Genomic DNA, 22,805 nt, shown 5'->3' on the forward strand with positions numbered 1-22,805 from the left:
TGGTCCATCTAACTCAGTATTGTCTACACAGACTAGCAGCGGCTTCTCCAAGGTAACAGGCAGGAGTCTCTCTCAACCCTATCTTGGAGATGCCCGGGAGGCAACTTGGAACCTTCTCTATGCAAGCAGATGCTCTTTCCGGAGTAGCCCCATCCCCTAAAGGGAATATCTTACAGTGTCCCATTCAAATTCAAACCAGAGGACACCTTGCTTAGCAAAGGGGACAATTGATGCTCGCTACCACAAGACCAGCTCTGCTCGCATAATCAGTCTTGCAGTGATCACCACAACAAAGTGAGAAATGCACCTCTATACGTGGCAGTGATTGGCTGAGACTGTTTTGCACTCTGTATTGTGGTCCATTCAAGTCAATCCAGACCAGGTTAAGAAGAAAGGTTCACCTCTCGAAGGGGCAAGGGTTCTGGACAGCATATTGGACAGCACCACTGGACAACACATTGAGACAGCACCTCAAGCTCATTGGACAGCACCAGTGCCATTTGGTTTATAAACTCATTGTACTGTTTTTGCTTTGGTTTTTGCTTCATTCCTACAAATCAAATATCAGGCACATTAGGAATAAACACTTCAAATTCTGCTTGCGTTGTCTTCATTTTTTAAATGCTTGATAGTTACTGAATGTCCTCTTCTCTGTTTTTTAATAATTTGATTTGGTTATCCGTTTGCACAGTTCCATTGGCTTTGAGAGTTCAGTGTGGTAGTATTCATGGGTAATTCATGGGGTTGTAATTCATGTGTAATTCAGTGTGTAATTCATGGGGTTTTTCAGTTACATGTTTTTTACACTTCTTTGTTTGATTAATCTTTTATTTTATTCATTTTGGGTTGGGGTTTTTTAACCATATCCCAGTAGGAAGCAGCAGGCTTAGTTCTTTCTGGGGGAGTGCAAACAAATGTAGACTCTGAGCAATAATGAATGATTGTTATCTCACAAATCCCTTTTCTTTCTGGTTTTATGATTTTTTTTTAAAGAAATGAGAATTATTATTCAAATCAATGTTATTTAGGACACAGTGCAACATCCGAACAGCCTGTTCAGAACCATAGCCACCATTTGAGCCAGTGATACAAGCTGCATAAAAGTGCTTCAGTTTATTCTGCAGCCCAAGTAAAGGTATCACAAAATGCCTATGAAATACACATTAAGTTAGAAGTATGTTAATGTAGAACTGTATTTATTTCAACACTCTGGGTGTTCCAATCTGGATGCAGTTAACTGCCCACAGATGCAGTGGTTTCATCAGAAAACCAATGAGACAAGTAAATAATTTAAGAGAATATTGTCTGAAGAAAATGTCAGTGGAAGGAAAATTGCTTTCAATAAATGTGGCTCAAGAGTAAAATGGGACCTATTTTCTGAATACTGTAGAGTTGGGTTTTTTTGCTTAAATAGGGTGCACTGCTGGCTACAGAGTTCAGGAAAGCATAGAGGTATATTAATTATACTGGTGTAATTGCTTCTTATTTTAGTTACTAGTGGTGCTCTGAAACTTTCTATACCAAGACACATATACAAATCATTATGCAAATGCAGTCCAATGTTTGTATATGTGGAACTGCTGTCAGTTAGTTTACTTACATTTTCAAAATGAAAATGAAAGGGTAGAATCTAAAGTTTAAACAGATGCCTATCCATATTGAGTTACCCAACAGATAGAACTGTTCGAGGCTCAGTAGTGCTGAAAAGGAGTAGACACATTTTTAAAAACAGCCGCTATTGCCTTCTGGGAAAGTCTTTTTCCCTATGGGCTAATAAATATTTTATGAACCAACATGAAGCAATATGGTAATGAAGTGATATTTACCCAGTAAGCAGGTGCACCTATTGAGGTTACTCCTCTTCATTGTGTTGTTGAGGTTAAGTGTAATTTAACCTTCTGAGAAATGCTCTCTCTTTTGTTTTCAGTCGTAGCTTCCCTCAGGACTGACATGGCAAAGGAGAGCCAACCCCAGGCCCTAGCAGCACTACCAGGTACTACTGTTCCAGCGGCAATAGTGAACAATGCCACAGAACCTGCAATTCCAGGAGGAGGGGGGAAAGGAGGAGCAAAAGAAGATGCTTTTTCCAAGTTAAAGGAGAAGTTTATGAATGAGCTGAACAAAATTCCCTGTAAGTAAATGAAGCTGGGCAGAGAGTCCCTTTTTAAACATTGCTGTTGAAACTTAAGAACTGCTTGAAAAATGCATGTATTATGCTCATGCATTAGTCCAGGCTGATGTATAAGGAATGCTGTCTTTTAATTGGCTTTTTGCTATTACATTGTAAGGATGCATGCTTTGGTTCCTTTTAATTGATTGGTTTGATTAGTTGCACTATGTTTCAGACTTTTGATAGGATCTGTTTCTTCCCACTATTCAACTAACATATTGAGGTTCTTGTTTGACAGAAAGGAAGGGGCAAATTCTGATTTAGTGCAGATAAATAACTCTTAAGCATAATTAAAAGATCAGGTTGTAGAACTGCACACTCTCCTCAAGCCCCTCTCTTCTCATAATACTACTTGGAACTTGTTCAGCACTTTTAATAGTACTTGGAACTTGTTCAGCACTTTTAAAGTGTGCAGGCTCTTGATTTTGTCATGAGTTAATCTTTTCAACCATCCTGTAAGATAAATTAGTATTATTTCCTCGTACTGCATCTGGGAAGATGAGCCTGAGAGGGAGGATTTCCAGACAGCAAATTATTTTAACATGCATGCAGAGTTCCATAAAAGATATTCCATAGGATCTAGATGACAACAAGGGACTTTGTGCTATTCCATAGCGCCATCTGCTGGCCATTTGCTGACAATCTGAGAAATCCACTGAAATCCCACCTCTTTTCAATACTTTAGTATTAAATACAGGTTGTCAGTGGATTTCTCATTATCAACAAATGGCCAGCATATGGTGCTATAAAAAAAAGTGCAAGGGCCCTTGATGTAATCTGAATCCCATGGAATAACTTTTGTGGGAATCTGTATTCATATTAGAATAAATTGCTGTCTGAAAATCAGAACTTGCCTCAGGTCTCCTAGTGAGTTCATGACAAAGCTGATATTCGAACTGGGGCAATCCTAATTTGCAGCTCAGTCTCTTCATCACTATGCTACACCAGCTCATGTATACATTTCCCTGACCTCCTACCACCATCTTTAAATATAAGCTCATTATTATATCGACACCATAACATTAACTATGGCCAGTTCATGCACTGCATCCAAACCAGCCCCATTCACACATTATGAGGGACAGAAACACTCATACGAACATAGGCAGCTGCCATATGCTGAGTCGGACCATTGGCCCATCTCGCTCAGTATTGTCTACACAGACTGGCAGTGGCTTCTCCAAGGTTGCAGGCAGGAATCTCTCTCAGCCCTCTCTTGGAGAAACCAGGGAGGGAACTTGGAACCTTCTGCTCTCCCCAGAACAGCTCCATCTCCTGAGGGGAATAACTTACAGTGCTCACATGTCTAGTCTCCCATTCAAATGCAACCAGGACCCTGCTTAGCTAAGGGGACAAGTCATGCTTGTTACCACAAGACCAGCTCTCCTCTAAAGATGTGAGTATCCACTCACATCTTGCTCCCCATTCTGGTGCACCACTCCGTTTTTCACAATGGTGTTTAAGGCTACTTTAAATTGCATGTAAGGAGGCAGTTTGGATGAACTCTCTCTGCAATTACAAAAAATTGTGCATTAGAATGGGGAGTGGGATGTATGAGCTCACATTTTTAATTACGTGTGGGCAGAGTTGTTTTGGACACTTCATCACTGACCCTGTGTTTATCACTAACCAGAGAACACCCATAGCTATAAATCTGAAACCGGGATTTGAAATTGATTTCAAATTTCATGATTTGAAATTGATTTCAAATCCTAGGTAAAAGTGCACTTTAGTTAGCAGCACACATAACACCAAACCACAATTACCATCAACAGGGAGAGGATGATACGAATATGAATACAACAAATTTTTATATACCACTTTTCAGCAAAAGTTCCCAAAGAAGTTTACATAGAAATAAATAAAATAAAATAAAATAAAATGGCTCCCTGTCCCCAAAGGGTTCATAGTCTAAAAATAAACATAAGATAGACACCAGCAACAGCCACTGAAGGGATGCTATGCTGGGCTTGGTTAGGGCCAGTTACTCTCTCCCTGCTAAATAAAGAGAATCACTATTTTTAAAAGGTGCCTCTTTGCCCAGCAGGGGACATGAAGATGATTATAACAGTAATGATGAAGATGATTATAATAGTAATGTTCCTAATTAGCATTTATTGACTGTGGTAGCAATATATCAATATCCACGACTGGGAAATTGTGACCACCCTCACCAACTGCGACCGTGGTTTTTTGGGAGAAATTTCTGGGGTCAGGAGGTCATTTCTGGAGGTCAGGGGCAATTTGCGGGGGTCCAGGGGCAATTTATGGGGGTTTGGGGGATCATTTCTGGGGGTAAGGGGTCATTTCTGGGGGTCAGGGGCAATTTTGGGGGGTTCAGGGATAATTTCTGGGGGTTCAGGGTGTGATTTTGGGGGTTTAGGTGGTGAGTCTATTTTTCACCTTATTTTCTATTTTTCTGCAACCACGATTCCCCTAACTCCCTGTTTGCCATTGGTTTCAATGGCTCATCTACCACAAATTCACTAACTGCAAGGTTTTCCGGGAACAAAACCTTCGCATTTGCAAGGGACAGCTGTATTATCAGGGACCCACAAATTTAGGCTTTTGTGGTTACCACCAATCACCTTCCTCCTGTAGATCTTTTTCTGGCACACAGGCAGAAGGCTCAGGGGAGATCTGCTGTCGTTTTCACTAGGATACTACAGATGGTGATAAACGGTGGGAGCCCTCTCCTGCTGCCTTATTTTCTTAAAAAATGGCAGTGGAAATGAGACTTCTGTTGAGGAGAACTGTGTGGTCTCCCACTCACCATAAGGCTGTGGGCACTTGACACTGCTGAACGGGCAAGTGGATTTGTAGATTCCCGTGTTGCAGAGGGCAGGGAGCTGGGGCTGAGGTCAAGACTGGGTTTTAGTGCAGGGCAAGTAACATGCTGAGGAGCAGGGAGCACATGAATTTGTTTCCTGTCCCACAACCATGGACTCATAGCCATGGCCCTTGTAGGGATGCCATGTTACCTGGTTGCTTGGGTGGCCCTGTGGAGTCTGGAGAAGGGTGTAGCATCCCTCCTGTGGGGCTTTCGTTCCCTTCGGGGGGCAGTAGGGATGACAGGGGTCCAGGCTGATCAGATCGCAGTGGCGTTGAGAGGGCAAGGCAGGGCAAGCTGCAGAAAACAGTTCCAGGGAGACAGCTAAGTTGGGTGGGACAGGAAACAGGAAGCAAAGTCAGGAAGAGGGCATGGCTGGAAGTAGGCTTTAAGCCCTGTCAGCTCTGCACTGGGGTATTTAAAGACAAGGCAGCTGACGATGAGGGGCTGCTTCTGATTATGGGAGTCAGGAGTTTTCCAGGAGAGGGAACTGGCTGAATGCAGAAAGCCAGGAGGAGGACTCAGGTTACAAACTATCCTCCACCCCTTGCTGTTCCTGAGGCTGACCTTTTTTTGGTGCTGACCCAGTCATTCTGGAGTCAAAGAAGGGCTAGGAGCCCACCCTGTTGCCTGGGAGTCTGACAGCCCTAATATGTTTGGACCCAGTGTGGTATAGTGGTTGGAGTGCTGCACTAGGACCAGAGAGACTGGAGTTAAAATCCCCATTCAGCCATAATACTTGCTGGGTGGCTCTGGGCCAGTCACTTCTCTGTCAGCCTAACCTACTTCACAGGGCTGTTGTGAGGAGAAACTTAAGTTTCTGGGCTCCTTGGTGGAAGTGCAGGATATAAAATGTAAATAATAATAATAATAATAATAATAATAATAATAATAATAATAATAATAAGAAGAAGAAGAAGAAGAAGAAGAAGGAGGAGGAGGAGGAGGAGGAGGAGGAGGAGGAGGAGGAGGAGGAGGATGATGATGTTTGTAGCTTCAGTATCTCATATGCCTTTCACACTGATAACATGATTGCTTACCAAGAACAGAGTGCTAAAAGGACCTGTAAGAATTTGTAAGAATTGTTTATTTTGAACTCAGGCTTTTTTATGGGATGGGCTACAAATCTATGAATAGGACAAGGTTTAGCACCTTCTTACCATCACTATTTAATCCTTCATTGTTTACAAAGTCACGACAAACTGCAAGTGACTTCAAATTGCAAGCGATCTGAAGATGCCCAGCAAAATATCCTTTAGGAGCTCTGATTGACTGGTCCTCTTCAATGAACTGTACATTTCTGTGTGTTAAATATTCAATTGCCACATTATTCTAAAAGAAATAGAAAGAAAGGTTGTCATGGATCAAAATTACCCTATCAAAAATGCAACCAAATAACTCAATGAAATCCAGTGGCATGATACCCACCCACCCCGCCATCAGATCGTTTTGCCCTTCTGCCACTGTCATTGCATTGCCATATACCTTAAATATAATTAGTGCTAACCAGAGCCCTATTCACATGTTATATACTATTTATTTATTTATTTATTTAATTCCTTAATTTAGATTATTTCTATACTGCCCAAAACTTGCGTTTCTGGGTGGTTTACAATTAAAATATACAGTGCACGTACAATCTATGTACAGTGCATATGCATTCAGTTATTCACATATTCAATGCATGTACTATAGTGCACTTCCTGTCTGTACTGTGCATTGTTAGCAAAACTGTCCCAAGGTGCAAGCTAGACACTTCAACTATGCTTCTAGCTTAAAGTGGGGGAAATTAGCTTGGGTCTAGGAGAGGTTTGGCTCCAGTATCCATTTAAGCAAGTTTGGTGTATTTGAAAAGGATGAGGATACGCAAGTGCCATTTAAAAGCTTTATTAAAGGTACAAATGGGGATTACAATAAGTAAAAGGTCTGTTAGACAAGGCAATTTAATAATTTAGCTAAGATTCTAAAGGAGAGTCTTGTAGTAATTTGGCTAGAGTTCCAAATAAGAACTTAGAGGATTGGAGTGCAAAGTGCCTGGATAGTGGGGAGGGAAGTGGAGAAAGAGGTGAGGAGGCTTAGAGATAGGTGGCAGGAAAAGTTAGCATTACCAGTCCTTCCCAGGCATGTTAAGATGGGTGATGGCCAGGCCCACAAGCCTCTCTCAAGTGAAGCCTTGAGGCTATTCAGTCTAAGGGAGCCCAGCCTGGTTTTGCACACATGTATGAACCGCTAGGATCTGGCCCAATCCCAATGGCACCACAACATCAAACCCGCCTATGAAACCTCCCTTTAAAATGAGGTTAAGGGACTGAGCACTCCCTTAACCTCATTTTTACAATTGTCAGCCATGGCTGCAAGCAGCTGCAGCCACCAGACTCGGGCAGGGAAGGGGGGGATCCCCATAACGCACCATGCACTTGTGTGGTACATTATTGGAGCTCCAGAGGGTGGGGCAATGCGTCCCGACTCCCTGACCCTCAGAGCAAGCAGCAGCAGGGGGTGATTATCTGGGCGGTGATCTGCCCGCCCAGAGGCAAGGACCTGTTTGTCTGTGGGGGAGGTAAGCTTTTTGAGGCTCCCTATCCTTGCCCTGCTGGAGCCCTTTCTCTGCTCATGAGAAAGGATTCGTAGGGTTGAAGTGGAGACAAAAAACCAGGGAGCAGGAGTCACAGCCCTCAGCAGGTGAGAGTCCATAGAATCACAGGATCCAAACAGAATCTGAGGCCATGGTGGCCTGACTAGGGTAAGTCAAAAATGTGCCCTGAGGTGACTATTGACTCAGTCAGGTGGATATCCCACCTTGGAGGGCAAGGAGTTGCTGTACAAGGCAACAGAATCCATTGCTTCATGGACTTAGTCACTTTAGGTGGGTCCTTCTGGACAAAAGGTAAGAGCCAGCTCTGCAAATGTGACTGTGTGAAGTGAATAGGCTATGGTTGTATACTGTCTCAAGAAACCACGATGTCTCCAGGTGTACAGAAACACATATTTTATTTGTTTATGAGCTTCTCTCCCTTATCCTTGCTAGTCAATCAATCAGTTTTATTGGAATGAGAAATAGCCATTTGGTGCTCTTTGCTAAGGGCATTCCAAATGCTTATATCTACTGTAAGTAGGAGGATCTCTTCACAAACAATCCGCTTTGACAGGCCTACTTGCTGACTCGCATCCAATAGAGGAGGAGCAGGTGCGTCCTTTTTCAGTTAGTTATCTCTTTAACCTGAAGGCATGCTGCCATGCTCAATCTGTGGCTTAATGGCCAATTTTTGCTAAAGAGCACAGTACAAGGTTCAAGGGAACTATGATCTCATAGTCCATGCTGGAAATGAATTGAGAGGGGTGCTCTTTGTGCTACCCCCAAAACATGGCTTTCTAGAAACAGCACTGAGGGGACCTGTACCTAGGTTCACTTTTTAAATGACTCTTGTACAGTCACACAGAAGCATGTACCTGTAGACATCTGTACCGCCTAATGTCTGAATAGGGTTCAGGTTCTGTCATAACTAGGATTTGGAACCTAATTCATATCCTGCTTTTGAGGTTGTATTATTAAAAACAGCATTATTCTGGACTGGATCCATGAGGCACTCATCCCAGCATGCTGGCCCTAGCCTGGCTGAGACCACCAGCATGTGGACTGTTTGGCAGTTTGTGTTCCAGGTGCTTAGGAAAAGCTTCCCAAGACACTGAAAACGTTGAACTTGTAGCACATTTTAATTTGTTTCTTAATATCACATTGGTATAATGTGAGGACTGCAAAGACATACACCAAATTTAAAATTTAATTGATTTTTGTCTTTTAAATGAATTTGGACAACTTGGCAGGTGCGTTTTTTGCAAAATTGATAGCAACAGCTTTTGGACAGATTTCTACTTCCAAGAATGGTCGTGTTAAAATAGCACAACGCCTGTATTTAATTAGCTTTTAAATCTTCATGGTCCAGCTTAGACAGTTTTCATATGGGATCACCTGATAAATTTTTAAATAGAACATCTATAGTTTCTTTCTTTTAGAAGAAACTACTGGTTACCTCAGCAAACACATTTTAGAATCACAGTCTTTGGGAAATGGTAATTCAAGGTGGAACATAACTGGCAGGGGGGCTGTGTAACCCTTCCCCCCCACACACATTTCCCCCCATCCATTCTTCGCAGGCCATTTTCTTCCTCAGCTCTGCTTAGGGAAAATGAACAACAGCGTGGGATTGCAGGGGAGAGCTGATAGGTGGAGGATGGATTAAGCAGCCCCACTATCTGCCAATTTGGTCCTGATTTCCAATCATCATCTGGAACATTATTACCTATTTTGAGCCAACATGAGTTTCCCAACTCCACATTTTTCTTCATAGCATATAGTTCTGCCTGTGCTAGTTAAAATTTTAAAAAGAGGAAAAATTAACTTGTAATTCACATACAACAGGATGCCTGTTTTCAGCTTTGACTTTTGACTTAGTGAATGCTTAGTAAATGAATTCTTTGAATAATATCAAAAGAAACAAGAAGATGGCTTGATCTTCCCCTTAAAAAAAATAAAACTGAATTGTGGAGAACAGGATTGATACTGAAGTTGGTTGAAGGAAAGATGAACAAAATCATTCCTGTGATGTGTTTCAGTTTATTATTAAATGTCTAGGAAAGTGACATGGGTCTTTACACTGAGAATCTCAGGATAGATAGTTTACAATTGTGTTTAATCATAGAGGAATGTGTGTCTTACAGATTTTGTAAAGAGGACTGTGTTTGACAATGAATGCCTGCAATTCTGTTAAGCCCCAAAGAGATTCAGTTTAAACCATTTGGTGTGTGCTTCCATGTTTCTGAGAGGATGTGACATTTATGCTTATTTTAACCTGTAATACCTCAAGCCATGCCTTTGTATTCAAAATGTATGCATAGAGATAGGCTGATAGAAATGTATGCATAGGGATAGAGTTTCCTTCAAAAAGGGGCTGATGTGAAAGAATAGTCCCATCAGAGCACAGGACCATCGACACAGATACACTAGCCCACACTAGCCACAAGGCAACTAACACCCAAACTGTTACCAGAGATACTTGAAGAAATTCCTGTTACTGACTTGAACAAACCCACTAACAGTTTTGTTACAGTAAAAGCCATAAATACGTCTATTTAGGATTAATTATTATTATTTTATTATTTATTACATTTGTAAACTGCCCCATCCAGAGGCTTGAACCAGAGATTCATGGGTATATATAACTCGTGGAATGTTGCAAAAATGTCTGTTGCGTGGTTCACAAACAAATGGATGGACAGAATGCCTGCCTCATCTCTCCCAGGCCTCACTGAAAGTGGTTAAGTAGAAGCTATTGCTAGTTGCACAGCAAACTAATTTGTGTATGGAATGCAGTGCGAAAAATACAGGCTGACCAAAGTTGTCATAAAGAAATCTCATGTGTTTGCAAAGTAAGATACACATCTTATGGATGCATAGGGATGATCTGACATGTAAGGCTAGACTGCTGACACATTTCTTGCAGTCCTGCAAACAAATCTGTGCAGAAATAGAACTGTCCACTAATGTGGCAGAACTCTGGATGGCCATTTGATTTGTCCATACGGATTTGTATGTATGCCATCCTTTCAGAATCTTGAGCATGGTGCTATGCATATGTTCCTGCACATGTTAACACTCTGATGGATTAGAGACATTGTGGCAAAGTGCTTCTTATGCTTTCTGGCAAATCTAGCAAAATATCATGCAACTCAAGGAGCCTTCTTCTGAAAGCTACTCTTTGCACTGCTTTTTCAGACTAGGGACCATTTCACATGACCAGCACCAGTGTAGTTACTGCTGGATGTGCTGATACTGTGAGCTGAGATGGCCATGTGACTGACTGCTGATTGCCCCTGAAGAATTGTGCATGATTTGGCTCTATGCACACCACTGTTGTGGCTGGAAAAAACCCTGCTCACAGTGGTATGGAGAAAGCCAACATATGCCGAATTCCATGCATGCAATTTGCAGCCGCACTCTGCCTTTGTGTGTGATTCTGGCACATGAAATCAGCACTTACCATATCAGATATGAACATGTAACTTAGCTGTAAGACTGGAAGAAGGGAAATTGTTGTATCCAGAATAAGGCACAAGAAAGGTCTAAAGTACTTTTATTAAGAGCGGTTCCAACACAACAACAGTAGAGAACAACCTACACTGAAGAGCCTCCCTGCTGTTTCCTATTGCTGTTTTTATCTGCTGACTCCTTTCAGCTGGCTTACACTTTCAAGCCACTTAAAGGCACAGTACAACCCAAATTAAAAGTACAACCCACCACAGAAAGGTAATCATCAGCTTTCATAAAAAGGAAGAATTAATAGTTTCCCTTGTGGAAAGGTACAAAGGCAGATGAATCCACATGGTATTATTTGATTATTGAACTTGGAGAAAACTAAATGTGCCAGATTGTATGTTGATTGTGAGCAGTGTTCTTTCTAACAGGGGTTCCCAGATGTTGTTGACTGTTGTTGCTGCAGTGGCTTTTGCTTGGGGATCGTGGGAGTTGTGGTCAACATCTGGGAACTCTAACCCTGTTAGAGGGAACACTGATTGTGAGTGAGGGGCCCTTTGTTAGCTTCAATACATCAATGACTTGAAGGCTTTTAAAGATGTACATTTCCAGTGTCTTGGTAACCTCCCCCCTCCTCAGTTTAATATGCTGATCCTGTATTAAAAATGAACTTAAACATATGATCACTGCAAGTTCATTTATCTTTTCCCCATATACAAAACTCTCGTGTTCACCTTACAGTTACAGAAACAAAAAATATAACATCACCAACTTCTCACCCAAACCAATGAGTGAGGGACATGCTTCAGTCCAAATTCCCTTTGGCGAATTAAGTTGAATTGAAATTGGTGGTGCTTGCTTCCAAAAGAAATGTGTATAGGATATGGTTGTCATTGTTGAGGATAATTTAATTGGGTTTGTTATAGCATAAATGTTGGTTGACCAATGACAAAATGAATAGCAGAACATAATAATTAGAATTCCAATTAATGGAGAGTCAAATCATAACCACCAATTTGTCCTCTGAAGGTAAAACTGGTTTGTGTGTGGAGAATTTAGGTATTCGTTCCTGACATCTGAAATGTTCAGGATGGTTTGTCATGTTGTTCTTTGTACTGTGGATAAAATGACTGGAGTCATTTTTGTTACAGTGACTCATACAATTAAAGTGTAGGGACACTACAAGGCTACTGAAGCATAACTGTACAGTTTTCTTCTCAGTTATGCAAATCTCTGCACTATGGTTGTCGAGTGTCTGATTAGCATAATCACAGTCCAGGTTTTCCTCAATAATTACACTGTGACCATGTAAATCTCTCTGACTGGCTACAATAATCCATAAACTCTGATATTTTCCCCCTCCCTCCCCCCCCCCATACAAGGATTTTAAAGCTGTTTACAAACAGCAAATGCCTTTCTCTGCTTAAGAAGATGTTTCTATAATGGAAAAATCCTATAATTTTCATTTATCTAAAAAAGGAAGAAATTCTAATGAGCAGCTAAAAATGCCTTCTCAAACAACTTAAAAGGCAATTGTCCTTGTAAAGTTGTTGTTGTTGTTGTTTTCTGTCCATATTTATGTACAAATACAATAACATCATATTTTGAATCACAGTAACGTTCAATGAGAAAATTGTGAACAGGGATAGTAATGAAGATAGATATGAGGAAGCAGGTTGAAAAATGGGGGTATCATGTTAAAGAAGTATGCGAACTCAAAGAGGCCTTTCATTTTTATTAAAAAAACAATATCCATTTCAGCACACTATAGGTGTCCTAGAGAGGCTAAAAATGACTCAACACTGACAATAGCTTATAATCAGCTACTGCCCTGTAATAAGAAATGTCAGCAGCTTGTTTGTTGGCAAAATTCCATAATATATTGGAAGACTCTTTCAATAATCTTTGGGCACATATGCAATATAATTACACTCTTGGATAAAAAGTAGACCTTATCTTACCTCTCTATACATGATTGTATGCAGAGTAATCATTTTAACATGTTAGTGTCTGAAAGTATGGAACCATGAGATTCTCTACCTATTCTGGACAAATTAATCCAGATTCCGGAGACTCATTCAGACGTTACTAGAAGGACAGTGTACTTGTGTGCACCATCCTAAGAGAGATGTATAGCCTGCCCTGCCTCCACTGTCCATCATTCCCCCCTTACTCCCCCTCCCATGGCACTCATGCTTACAGAGGCTTACAACCTTCACCAGATGCAGTGTAGGCTGTAAGCATGTTGGAGAGTGGTTCTGTGATCAGAAGACTCCGTGTCTCCAAATCATGGAACCACCCACCATCATGCTTACAACTTTTGCCACTTCAATCTAAGACTGTAAGCCTCTGTAAGCATGAGTGCCATGGGAGGGAGAGTGAGGGGAACTTGACAATGATCTGAGTTAATCAGATTTCTGATTAACAGTTTGGAGCTAAGTGATTCTGATTGTAACAAAATGGCTCCTTACTTTTAAAAAAATCACATTTTCCACAGCCCATCCTCAAACCACGTGGGCCCGCCTGTTTTATTCTCATAACAACTGGTGAGGTTGAGAGAAAGGTTTACCCGAGATCACTTAGTGAACTGTATAATTACAGAGAGATCTGAATTTGGGTTATGCTAGGCATAGTCCAACATTCTAGCCTTACACTACACTGCATTTATTTATGTTATAATAACTATGAAGTTTACTGAGAAGTGCAAAAGCTTTTCTAAAACAGAAAGCTCCAGAAGCTGTGGATCCTTCTGAAGGCTGCAATATGGAGCCATCCTGCGTAAGGTCCATTCACACAACCATTTCACCATGTGGCATCATATTAAAAAGTTTAACCTCTGCTAACTTTGCACTGGTTCAAACTGTGCTAAGCTTTTTACTGACATGAAATGCATTTGGCCTTTGGCTAATACTACAAATAATCTTCACTAGAAGAGCTGTAGCTCAGTGGCAGAATACATGCTTTGCATGCAGAAGGCCCCAGGTTCAGTCCCTGGCATCTCCAGGTAGGACCGGAGTCACTGCCAATCAATGTATGCAGTACTAACCTAGATAGATCAATGTTCTGACTCAGTATGAAGCCGTACATATAAATGAGGGTAAGCAGTATCATCCTCACTCAGATCTGGAAGTGCAGCATATGCAAACATCCAACCTATAAGAAGGCCATAAAGACTAGCTAGTGATTTTTTTCCCTTAATAACTTACAAAGTGTGTTTCCATAAACAACATACTGCAAGTGGTGAACAGTGTTCTCTCTAATTTTTTTCATCTGTGTGCAGAATAACTTTTGTTCTAGGTGGCAGTATCAAGGCGGTGTGTGCACACATGAATTCAGAGTGGGGCCTTCCTGATTCAACCTGAGCAGGATCTAAAATTAACTGAGTAGACATCAAGAAAGTTTTGAGCGCGCACACGTGTGCACACCTTGGAGGGAACACTGGTGGTGAACAAAAATTATATACTGTACAAATAAAGAGAAATAGTAAAAACAGGAACAGCTGCCAGGCATAAACAAATTGCCCAGATTAAAGGACTTCTGGGAAGTCTGTGCCTCTAGTGGGCCTGCCTGGGACGATTTTGATCAGTCTGATGATAACATCACGAAGATCCTACCCAAGCAGCCATGGATCTATACACTGTAACAGAGAGAAGAATCAAGCATTTATATAACACATGTTAACTGTCAAAGCACTTCATGTACATTATCTCAGTAATTTATTATTTACCTGCTTTGTAGCATTTCAAGGCAAAATAGAATACAACTCATAAAATTGCATGTCAACCTTGGCAAATGGCCATGAATACTTTCTTTTACTTGGTGACAGGATTTTAATGAAGGTCCCCTGAGATCCTCAAGACCCTCTCTTGCACTGTGATTATTACCTGAAAATCATTCCAGTGGCTGTGGTGGTGTTTTGCTGCATTATGAATATGTCAAGTTATGCCAGTTCCTATTCAATTGAGTAGAGAATTAAATTTGCAGATGGAAAACTGTGACAATGTAGCTCATTAGTTTATTTTTGAGGCTGAAGTTGAGATTTTCATCTTTAAAATGTTAATATTTTGTATTCAAGCTAGGCAATATGTCTGTGATTCTGCATATGGTTTGATTTGCATAGGACGGCTCTTATTCACCTATGTATCAGGATTGCATAGGCCTAAATTCTGCTGAAAATATTATTTATGTGAAAGCAACTTCTCTTTTCTTTCTGCAAGTTATATGCAGATGTGAATAATAAAAACGACAACATATCCCCATCTGTATTAATGCATTATGGAACATTTCATTATAAACACTTTTAAAGAGAAAGTATGCATCGAATTTTTGCTCTAGAGTTGCAATACATTGAACTTAGGAGTTATTTGCAGTATGTTCAGGTGCAATTTGACTTCCAGTGATAGGTTTGATGCTAGGGGTGTGTGAACCAGACCGGCCCCTGCAAAAGGGGGTGCCAGTCTGAGTTTGAACTGGACAAAACCAGTTTCGGGCAATGCTTGTAAAGTGGAATCCGCTGAGGATTCCCCTTTACAAGCAAAGGGGGATTCCCAAAGGGTGGATGGGAGGGAGATGAGAACTTACATTCCCGCCACCAGTGGGATGGTAGCAGGGAATCCTCTAAACTCAATGCTGGCCTCCCCAATAGCAGCCAGGGCTGGCAGCTGTGGCCCAGTTCGGGTCTCCGTGTGGTAACTACAAGCATGCAGTGGACCTCCATGCATGCACAGAGGTCATTATAATAGATAGCCTAGTGCTCTTGCACAAGATAACCCAGTGCTTTTGCACAAGAGCACCAGACTATCTATTTTAATGACCTCTGCACGTGTGTGGAGGCCCGCTATACACTCTGCAGTTACCGCATGTAAGCTTGAACGAGGCTGCAGCCACCAGTCCAAGCTGCTATTGGGGAGGCCGACAGGGGGTTTAGAGGAGCCCTGCTGCCCCCATCATTCCCGCCATCAGCAGGAAGGTAATTTCCCCTCTCCCAACTGCCCTTAGGGAATCCCTCTTTGTTTGTAAAGGGAAATCCTTAGCGGATTCCCCTTTACAAGCATTGTCCCAAACCTGTCTGCAAACTGGCTCAGCCTGGCTTGGCGGTTGAACTGGACTGGGCCAGGTCGGTTCAAATTTGGTTTGAATTCAGACCGAACCAGCCATACCAGTTCCACAGACATCCTATTTGATGCAGTCAATAAATTAATACAGTAAATAATAAGTTAATACAAAATTTAAACTAACCTATAATAAGGAAGGTTTTTTGTTATGAATATTTTTTCAGACAGGAGGAACAATTTTAACAAGCATATACTAAGACAAAGAAACAAAAAGTGATACAATTTTCATCTTTCAGCATAATAAAATAGTTCCCTTTCATCTGCCATTTTGGTGGATTTAGGTGTATTTGGTGGATACTTTGTATTTTCTTGCATATTCATCTCTCACATCTGTGATGAAAGGGCAGAATCCCAACTACTCCATCCCTACCAAAGTGTTGGTCATGGCCAGCCACCTGTGGATCAGCCTTTCATGTTACAGCTTGAATAAGCTATATTCCTGAAATAAACCTACATGTAGAGAGGTCAGTGTCTGGACACAATGGAAATATTACATTCTATTTCCATCTGGCCTTTCAGGTACAGCACAAATATACAGCCTGTATAAATGGGTAAGAACTAGAACGCTTGGAAGGATAAAGGAAAATAAATATATAAATAAAACACATTCATATTTTTAAAAATTCGCTCTCTCAGCTTTATACAGTGTCTAAATATCTATCACATTCTTCTGAACCCTCCTCTCTTTAAATTAACCAATGTAAAACTAAAACAAACAAAAAGGTTCTTTGTAAGGGTTCACAATCCATCTTCATCTTCATCCTCATCCTCTTTTTTAAAGTGTGGTGCATAAGTATTGTGACCTCTACAGTGCCACCTAATGGTGCAGTGGGGAAATGACTTGACTAGCAAGCCAGAGGTCCCCTAGCAATCCCCACTGGTATGTTTCCCAGACAACATCTATATCGGGTAGCAGCGATATAGGAAAGATGCTGAAAGGCATCATCTCACACTGCGTGGGAGATGGCAATAGTAAATCCCTCCTGTATTCTACCAAAGACAACCACAGGGCTCTGTGGTCACCAAGAGTCGACACTGACTCGATGGCACACTTTACCTTTAAAGTGCGCAGCACAGTAAGTGAAAGTCAAATAGTTGTGTTATATTAGCCAGCGTGGTGTCGTGGTTAGAGTGCTGGACTAGGACCGGGGAGACCCGAGTTCAAATCCCCATTCAGCCATAATACTAGCTGGGTGACTCTCGGCCAGTCACATCTCTCTCAGCCTAGCCTACTTCACAGGGTTGTTGTGAAAGAGGAAACTTAAGTATGTAGTACACCACTCTGGGCTCCTTGGAGGAAGAGCGGGATATAAATGTAATAATATTTATTAATATTATTTATTAGAAGAAGAAGAAGAAGAAGAAGAAGAAGAAGAAGAAGAAGCCAGTGTGTGCTAGGCATCTAACTTTTGCTGGATTGCATTTAGGGGCTGACATTCAGCACAGTGGAAAGTTGGCATTAGGGATCCACTGGGGTTGCTGCGTAAAATGAAAGGCAGACCCAACACTGTTGCCTGACAGGGCAACTGTAGAATAACTTAATTCTAATTCTAATTCCATGGATTCTAAGCAGTTGTGCTGCACTATTTCCACTGGAAACAATGGAAGAAGCACCTCTCAACTGCCTGGAAGCTGTTTTAAGTCATTTTGAAGGTACCCTGGTGGACTTGGACAACATTGTTGGGCTGCCTTTCACATTGCACATCAAACCTGTTAAGTCCCCAATGCCAGTGTTCTGCTGAGGTGAATGTTGACCACTGTCTTCAAACTATCAGGACAGTGGTATAGCTTAAGGTCCTATCTGATGTTAATTGTGGTATGAAAGCAACTATAGTGTAGCTCTTCTGCAACATGAACTCAGATCTAGAGTCCTGAATTACATGAAAGGAGCCAACTTTTTTTTAAAAAAAACCATTCATATGCCTGCATGGACATCTGCAGGGCTTCTTCCATGGGGCGGGGAGCGGCAAAGCCAGAAATCTTATACTTATACTCTATAGAAAGGACTGGAGGTGGAGTAGCACTGTATGTTAAAGAAGGGATAGAATCTACCAAGCTAGAAAATGTAGAAAGACTGGAGTCTTCCATAGAAACTCTGTGGGTGACAATACAAGGCCTGAAAGGAAGTATGGTACTAGGGATGTGCTATTGCCCTCTCGATCAAAATGCTGACAGTGACTGGGAGTTACAGAATGAAATCAGGGAGGTATCATAGGGAGATAGAGCTGTAATAATGGGTGACTTAAATTACCCCCACACAGACTGGGTAAATTCACATTATGGTAATGACAAAAAGGCCAGATTTCTAGATATGCTGAACGACTGTTCCCTAGAACAGTTGGTAATGGAACGAACCAGAGAGAAAACGACCTTGTACTTAATCCTGAGTGGTGCACAGGACCTGCTGTGAGATGTCATTGTCATAGCACCTTTAGGGAACAGTGACCATAGTGTGATCAAATTCAGCATACATGCAAGGAGAGAATCGCCAAGGAAGTCTAACACAGACACTTTAAATTTCAGAAGAGGAAACTTCTCTAAAATGAGGAGTTGGGGGTGGGGACTGAAAGGGAAAATCAGGAGAGTCACTTAATAGAAGCCTAGTTAGACTGTATACCAAAAAGGAGGAAAGGTACCACCAGGTCCGGGATGATGTCAGCATGGGTAACAAGTAAAGTAAACTATAAAGGGGAAGAAGAATTCCTTCAGAAATTGGAAGGCCTGCCCAAATTTTGAGAACTGAAAAGAACACAAACTCTGGCAAAATAAGTGCAAGCTGACAATAAGGGAGGTGAAAAGAGAGTTTGAGGAATATTTAGCTAAAAGCATCAGGGGAAATAACAAACATTTCTTTAAATGCATCAGAAGCAAGAAACCTGCCAGGGAGGCTATAAGCCACCTCCAGCTTCAGGGGCAAGATTCCTCTGCATGCCAGTTGCAGGGGAGTAGCAGCAGGAGAGAGGACATGCTCTTAGTTCTTGCCTGTGGGCTTCCCAAAGGCATCTGCTTGGCTACTGTGTGAAACAGGATGCTGGACTAGATGGGCCTTGGACCTGATCCAGCAGGGCTGTTCTTATGTTCTTATCCCTCTCCTCCTTGGGATTATGCCCCATTGAATTCAATGGGAATTGGCTCAATCTGGTGGGAGTGGACTGTCTCTCTTGCCCCCTGGAAACATGTATGCCTGTACTACCCTTTCAGAAACTGGGGTAATGTTCACATGGAGAGGAACCGGAATGTGGATTTTGATATGACCTTCGCAGCACATGAAGGAATGGCACTGCAGCAGCTGCCATGCCACAAAGCTAGTATCAGAAGGGTCCCCAGAATGGCTTTCCTTTATCTGATCTCATCAAAGTTGATCATGCATTGTCCTCTCTGAAGAGCGCATAAGTATTGCCTGCATTTCTGAGGGTTCCATTAGTTCAGGTTTCTCATTGTTTGTATGGACTTAACATTTTATACAGGAACAAGCCCCCACAAAGTTATGATGGTGTCAACAGTAGTAGTAGTAGTAGTAGTAGTAGTAGTAGTAGTAACTACTACTACTACTACTACTGCAGAAACAGAGTCACAATGTTCTGAGACAACATTTGTTCTGTAGGGGCTTGTCATCTCATTTTTAGTGCATTTCATTTTTAGTTCCGCCTGAAGATTGCTGATGTAGGTGAAATAGAAATGTGAATGAACAAACAAATAAATATTAGTTAACATAATGCAACATGACGTAAGATTTGATATCAAGATGACATCTCCAATAAGTCTGTTAATGCATAGAAATATCTTCTTTCCCCCTATATTTTCTACTGTCTTCAAGTAAAAAATTGTTCCAAAGACAGCAAAAATTATTGTGACACCTGGAAGATTTGCAGATTATTAGTATTAGTGTTATTGGTTGACATGTCCCGCAGCATAATGTGGGTGGCTCTGAACCTCCTACATCACTGCAGGTGTCTAAAACACATGCTCACATTAAGTCTTCTCTCTAATTTTTTTCACCTGTGTGCGGAATGAGTTTTCTTCTGAGTGGCAGTATCAAGGCAGTGCGTGCACACATGGATTCAGAGTGAGATCTTCCTGATTCAACCTCAGCGGAATCTAAAATTGAGCAGACATTTTAAAATGTGTGAGCGTGCGCAGATCTGCTTGCCTTAGAGGGAACACTGCTCACATTGCTGTGCAGCAGAGCTGTTACACTGCTGGTTACTGTTTGTGCAATTGCATGCTGCACCTTGACTTGCATTGGAAGTAATGCAAGTTGCATTGCAATATATGAATGTGCAATGGTAAGTAGTAGTGAAACAGCCTTGTTTTGCAACAATGTGAGTGTGTTTTGCCTGTAGGGGTACAGCAGTTCAGAAATAGCCACATTACTTTGCAGGACATGTCCTATATGATTATTATTATATTTTTTATATCACCTGCTTTCTTTAAGTTGCCACAGAAATGATGTTGTTCTTGCTGAAACAAACACAGCTACCCAGAGGTGCACCTAGGTAATTTTGGAGCCTGTACCTAAAAGCCTTTGGAGACCCCCACCACTGCAAGTTAATCATCATTTTTTAACACATAGGTTCTCGAGGGCACAATCCACACCACCTGGGACAGACTCAAGACGATTTGCAGGGCCCCAGGGGGTGTGGAAGCCCTGGACATCGTCCCCGAAGTCCAGGGGTAAGAGCACCTCTGCAGCTATCCCTCTGTAACTTATTCTAATCTCACTACAAGAAGCTGCTCTTTGTGTGCAGTATGACATGTTGAAGAGCATGTGTAAAGAGGGAAGGACAGCAAAATATAAACTATTCGTAACTTCCAGTCTGGCATATTCTTCTTAGATCATACCTCTGTGATGGTAATCACGCATGAAACTGTTTCAGAATGCCAATTTCCCAATCTGTCTTGTCTGGTGAAACATTTGTTGATAGGTTTTAAGTCTCGAGATTGGGTTTGGTCTCCCAGTTCACGGGTTGCCGGGGGTGGGGGGAGATTAGTAGATGAAAGAAAATGTCTGAAGTATTTTTAACTGAAGCATGGCATTTGGAATTATAAAAAGGCTTAGAGGGAGAGAAAAAAGCAGTCAAAAGTGACTTGACTGATAGCAATTGTGAGCCAGCCAAGCAATTGTGAGCCAGCCAAGCGTATATCTAACAATGATGGTATGTATGAAACTATTTAGCAACGTTGCCTTCCGCATATAAAGTGTCCCACATGTAGAAAGAAATAGGCACTTGAGGAAAAATGAGAAGTCTTTTTCTATTACTAAATTAATGTGTAAATTTGAAGCTGCTGAACCTTATATTACAGCATCCTAACGATTACCACAGAGTGGTTTTGTGGTTTTTTTGGTCAAATGGCTTCTGTGATTCTCTCTTTTCAGATGTTCTTCCATATTAAAAGATTTACAAGGGTTGGCAATTTATATAGCACATTTGATTTATACCATGCATCTCATTATGGTCTATTTTTAAAAATAACACCTTACAGAAAGCCATAATGGCTTCTCTGTTAAGATAAATAGTGGAATCCAGAAAGGCTACATATCTTCCATCGATAAGCTCAACCAAATTTCCCAAAGTGCTTCTGCTAGCAGCTTTTATATTATGAGGATTTGGCATAAGTAACATGTACAAGTCCTGCTAAATTCAGGAAAATTTAACAAGAAAAGAGTTATAACAAAGTTTGCAAGAAATGTATATGTTCTTAAATAAGAATAAAATTGAAGAGAATTTGTGCGAAGTTCCTGAACAACTGTTACTGAAATGAATTATGGTTGCACGGGAGAAGAGCTTTTTAGATGGTTACCATGATTATGTAGGATTTTGTTAAAATCCTGACTCTTCTAGGGCCAAAAAACAAAGGATCTCCTTCAGCTGCATCTCCCAATGTTATCTAAACACTTAAACGCAAATGTGGGAAGTCCTGAAGTATTTACTTACTAGAGGTAATATTCTTAAATGTTAAACATGATTGTTTAACATCTAAAGCTTCTCTAACAGCCTTCAAGTCTCCTCAAAAATGTTTATCTTAAATATCGTATCTCCCATCTTCAGAATAAAAATTCTGTCATTCAACTTTTGTCTATCTCTGCCCACTTTATTTTTTAATTATGTCATTATAGGTATTAGGGCAGTGCACAAAAGCAAAGATTCAATTCAGACACTACTTCAGTGTCTGAGGAGTCCCAATTCATTTTGCTGCTTCGGTTGCACATTGGCCTTCATTTCAATCCCAATTTGGAAGGTCACCTTGATTTGCATCCAAAGCTTTGGCCAGCAATTTTGAAGCTTTGCAACCTGGAAAAGGTCAGCAGGAGGAGGAATGACAATAACCCCACAGGAGATCCTCAGGGACAGAAGGGTCCCCTATGGAAAGTTGCATTCCCCGTCCCCCGCCACCTCAATTTCTCCAAAGTTGCCTGGGAGCCAAGACACAGAGATTTTTCCCACTGGGTTCCTTTGGAAGGGAGGGTCCAAAGCAAGTTCAAAACAGGTTTACCGCAATCCACTTCAGAGAGCTGTTGCTTTGGATCCAAAGTGAAATGAATGTATCCAAAGAGCACCACTTCACTTCATATCCGTAGCCATCCAAAGTATTGTGTGTGTGCGTGCACGCGCTCACACACACACACACACACACACACACACACACACACAGTCATCC

The 22,805-nt window shown here is 41.4% G+C and overlaps 1 protein-coding gene across 8 annotated transcripts in view; it reads left to right on the top strand.

Annotated features, from left to right (window-relative positions):
* SYT1 (synaptotagmin 1) overlaps positions 1-22,805 on the top strand; it is a 637,087-nt gene that overhangs the window by 376,814 nt on the left and 237,468 nt on the right. For all 8 annotated transcript variants that reach the window (XM_053253068.1, XM_053253063.1, XM_053253070.1 and 5 more), the window contains one exon: positions 1,928-2,131. In XM_053253068.1, the coding sequence (XP_053109043.1) occupies positions 1,951-2,131 (181 nt within the window). In that variant the 5' untranslated portion in view covers positions 1,928-1,950. The remainder of the gene's footprint in view (positions 1-1,927; positions 2,132-22,805) is intronic.

Source organism: Hemicordylus capensis, chromosome 5 (assembly GCF_027244095.1).
Source record: "Hemicordylus capensis ecotype Gifberg chromosome 5, rHemCap1.1.pri, whole genome shotgun sequence".
NCBI classification, from domain to species: domain Eukaryota; kingdom Metazoa; phylum Chordata; class Lepidosauria; order Squamata; family Cordylidae; genus Hemicordylus; species Hemicordylus capensis.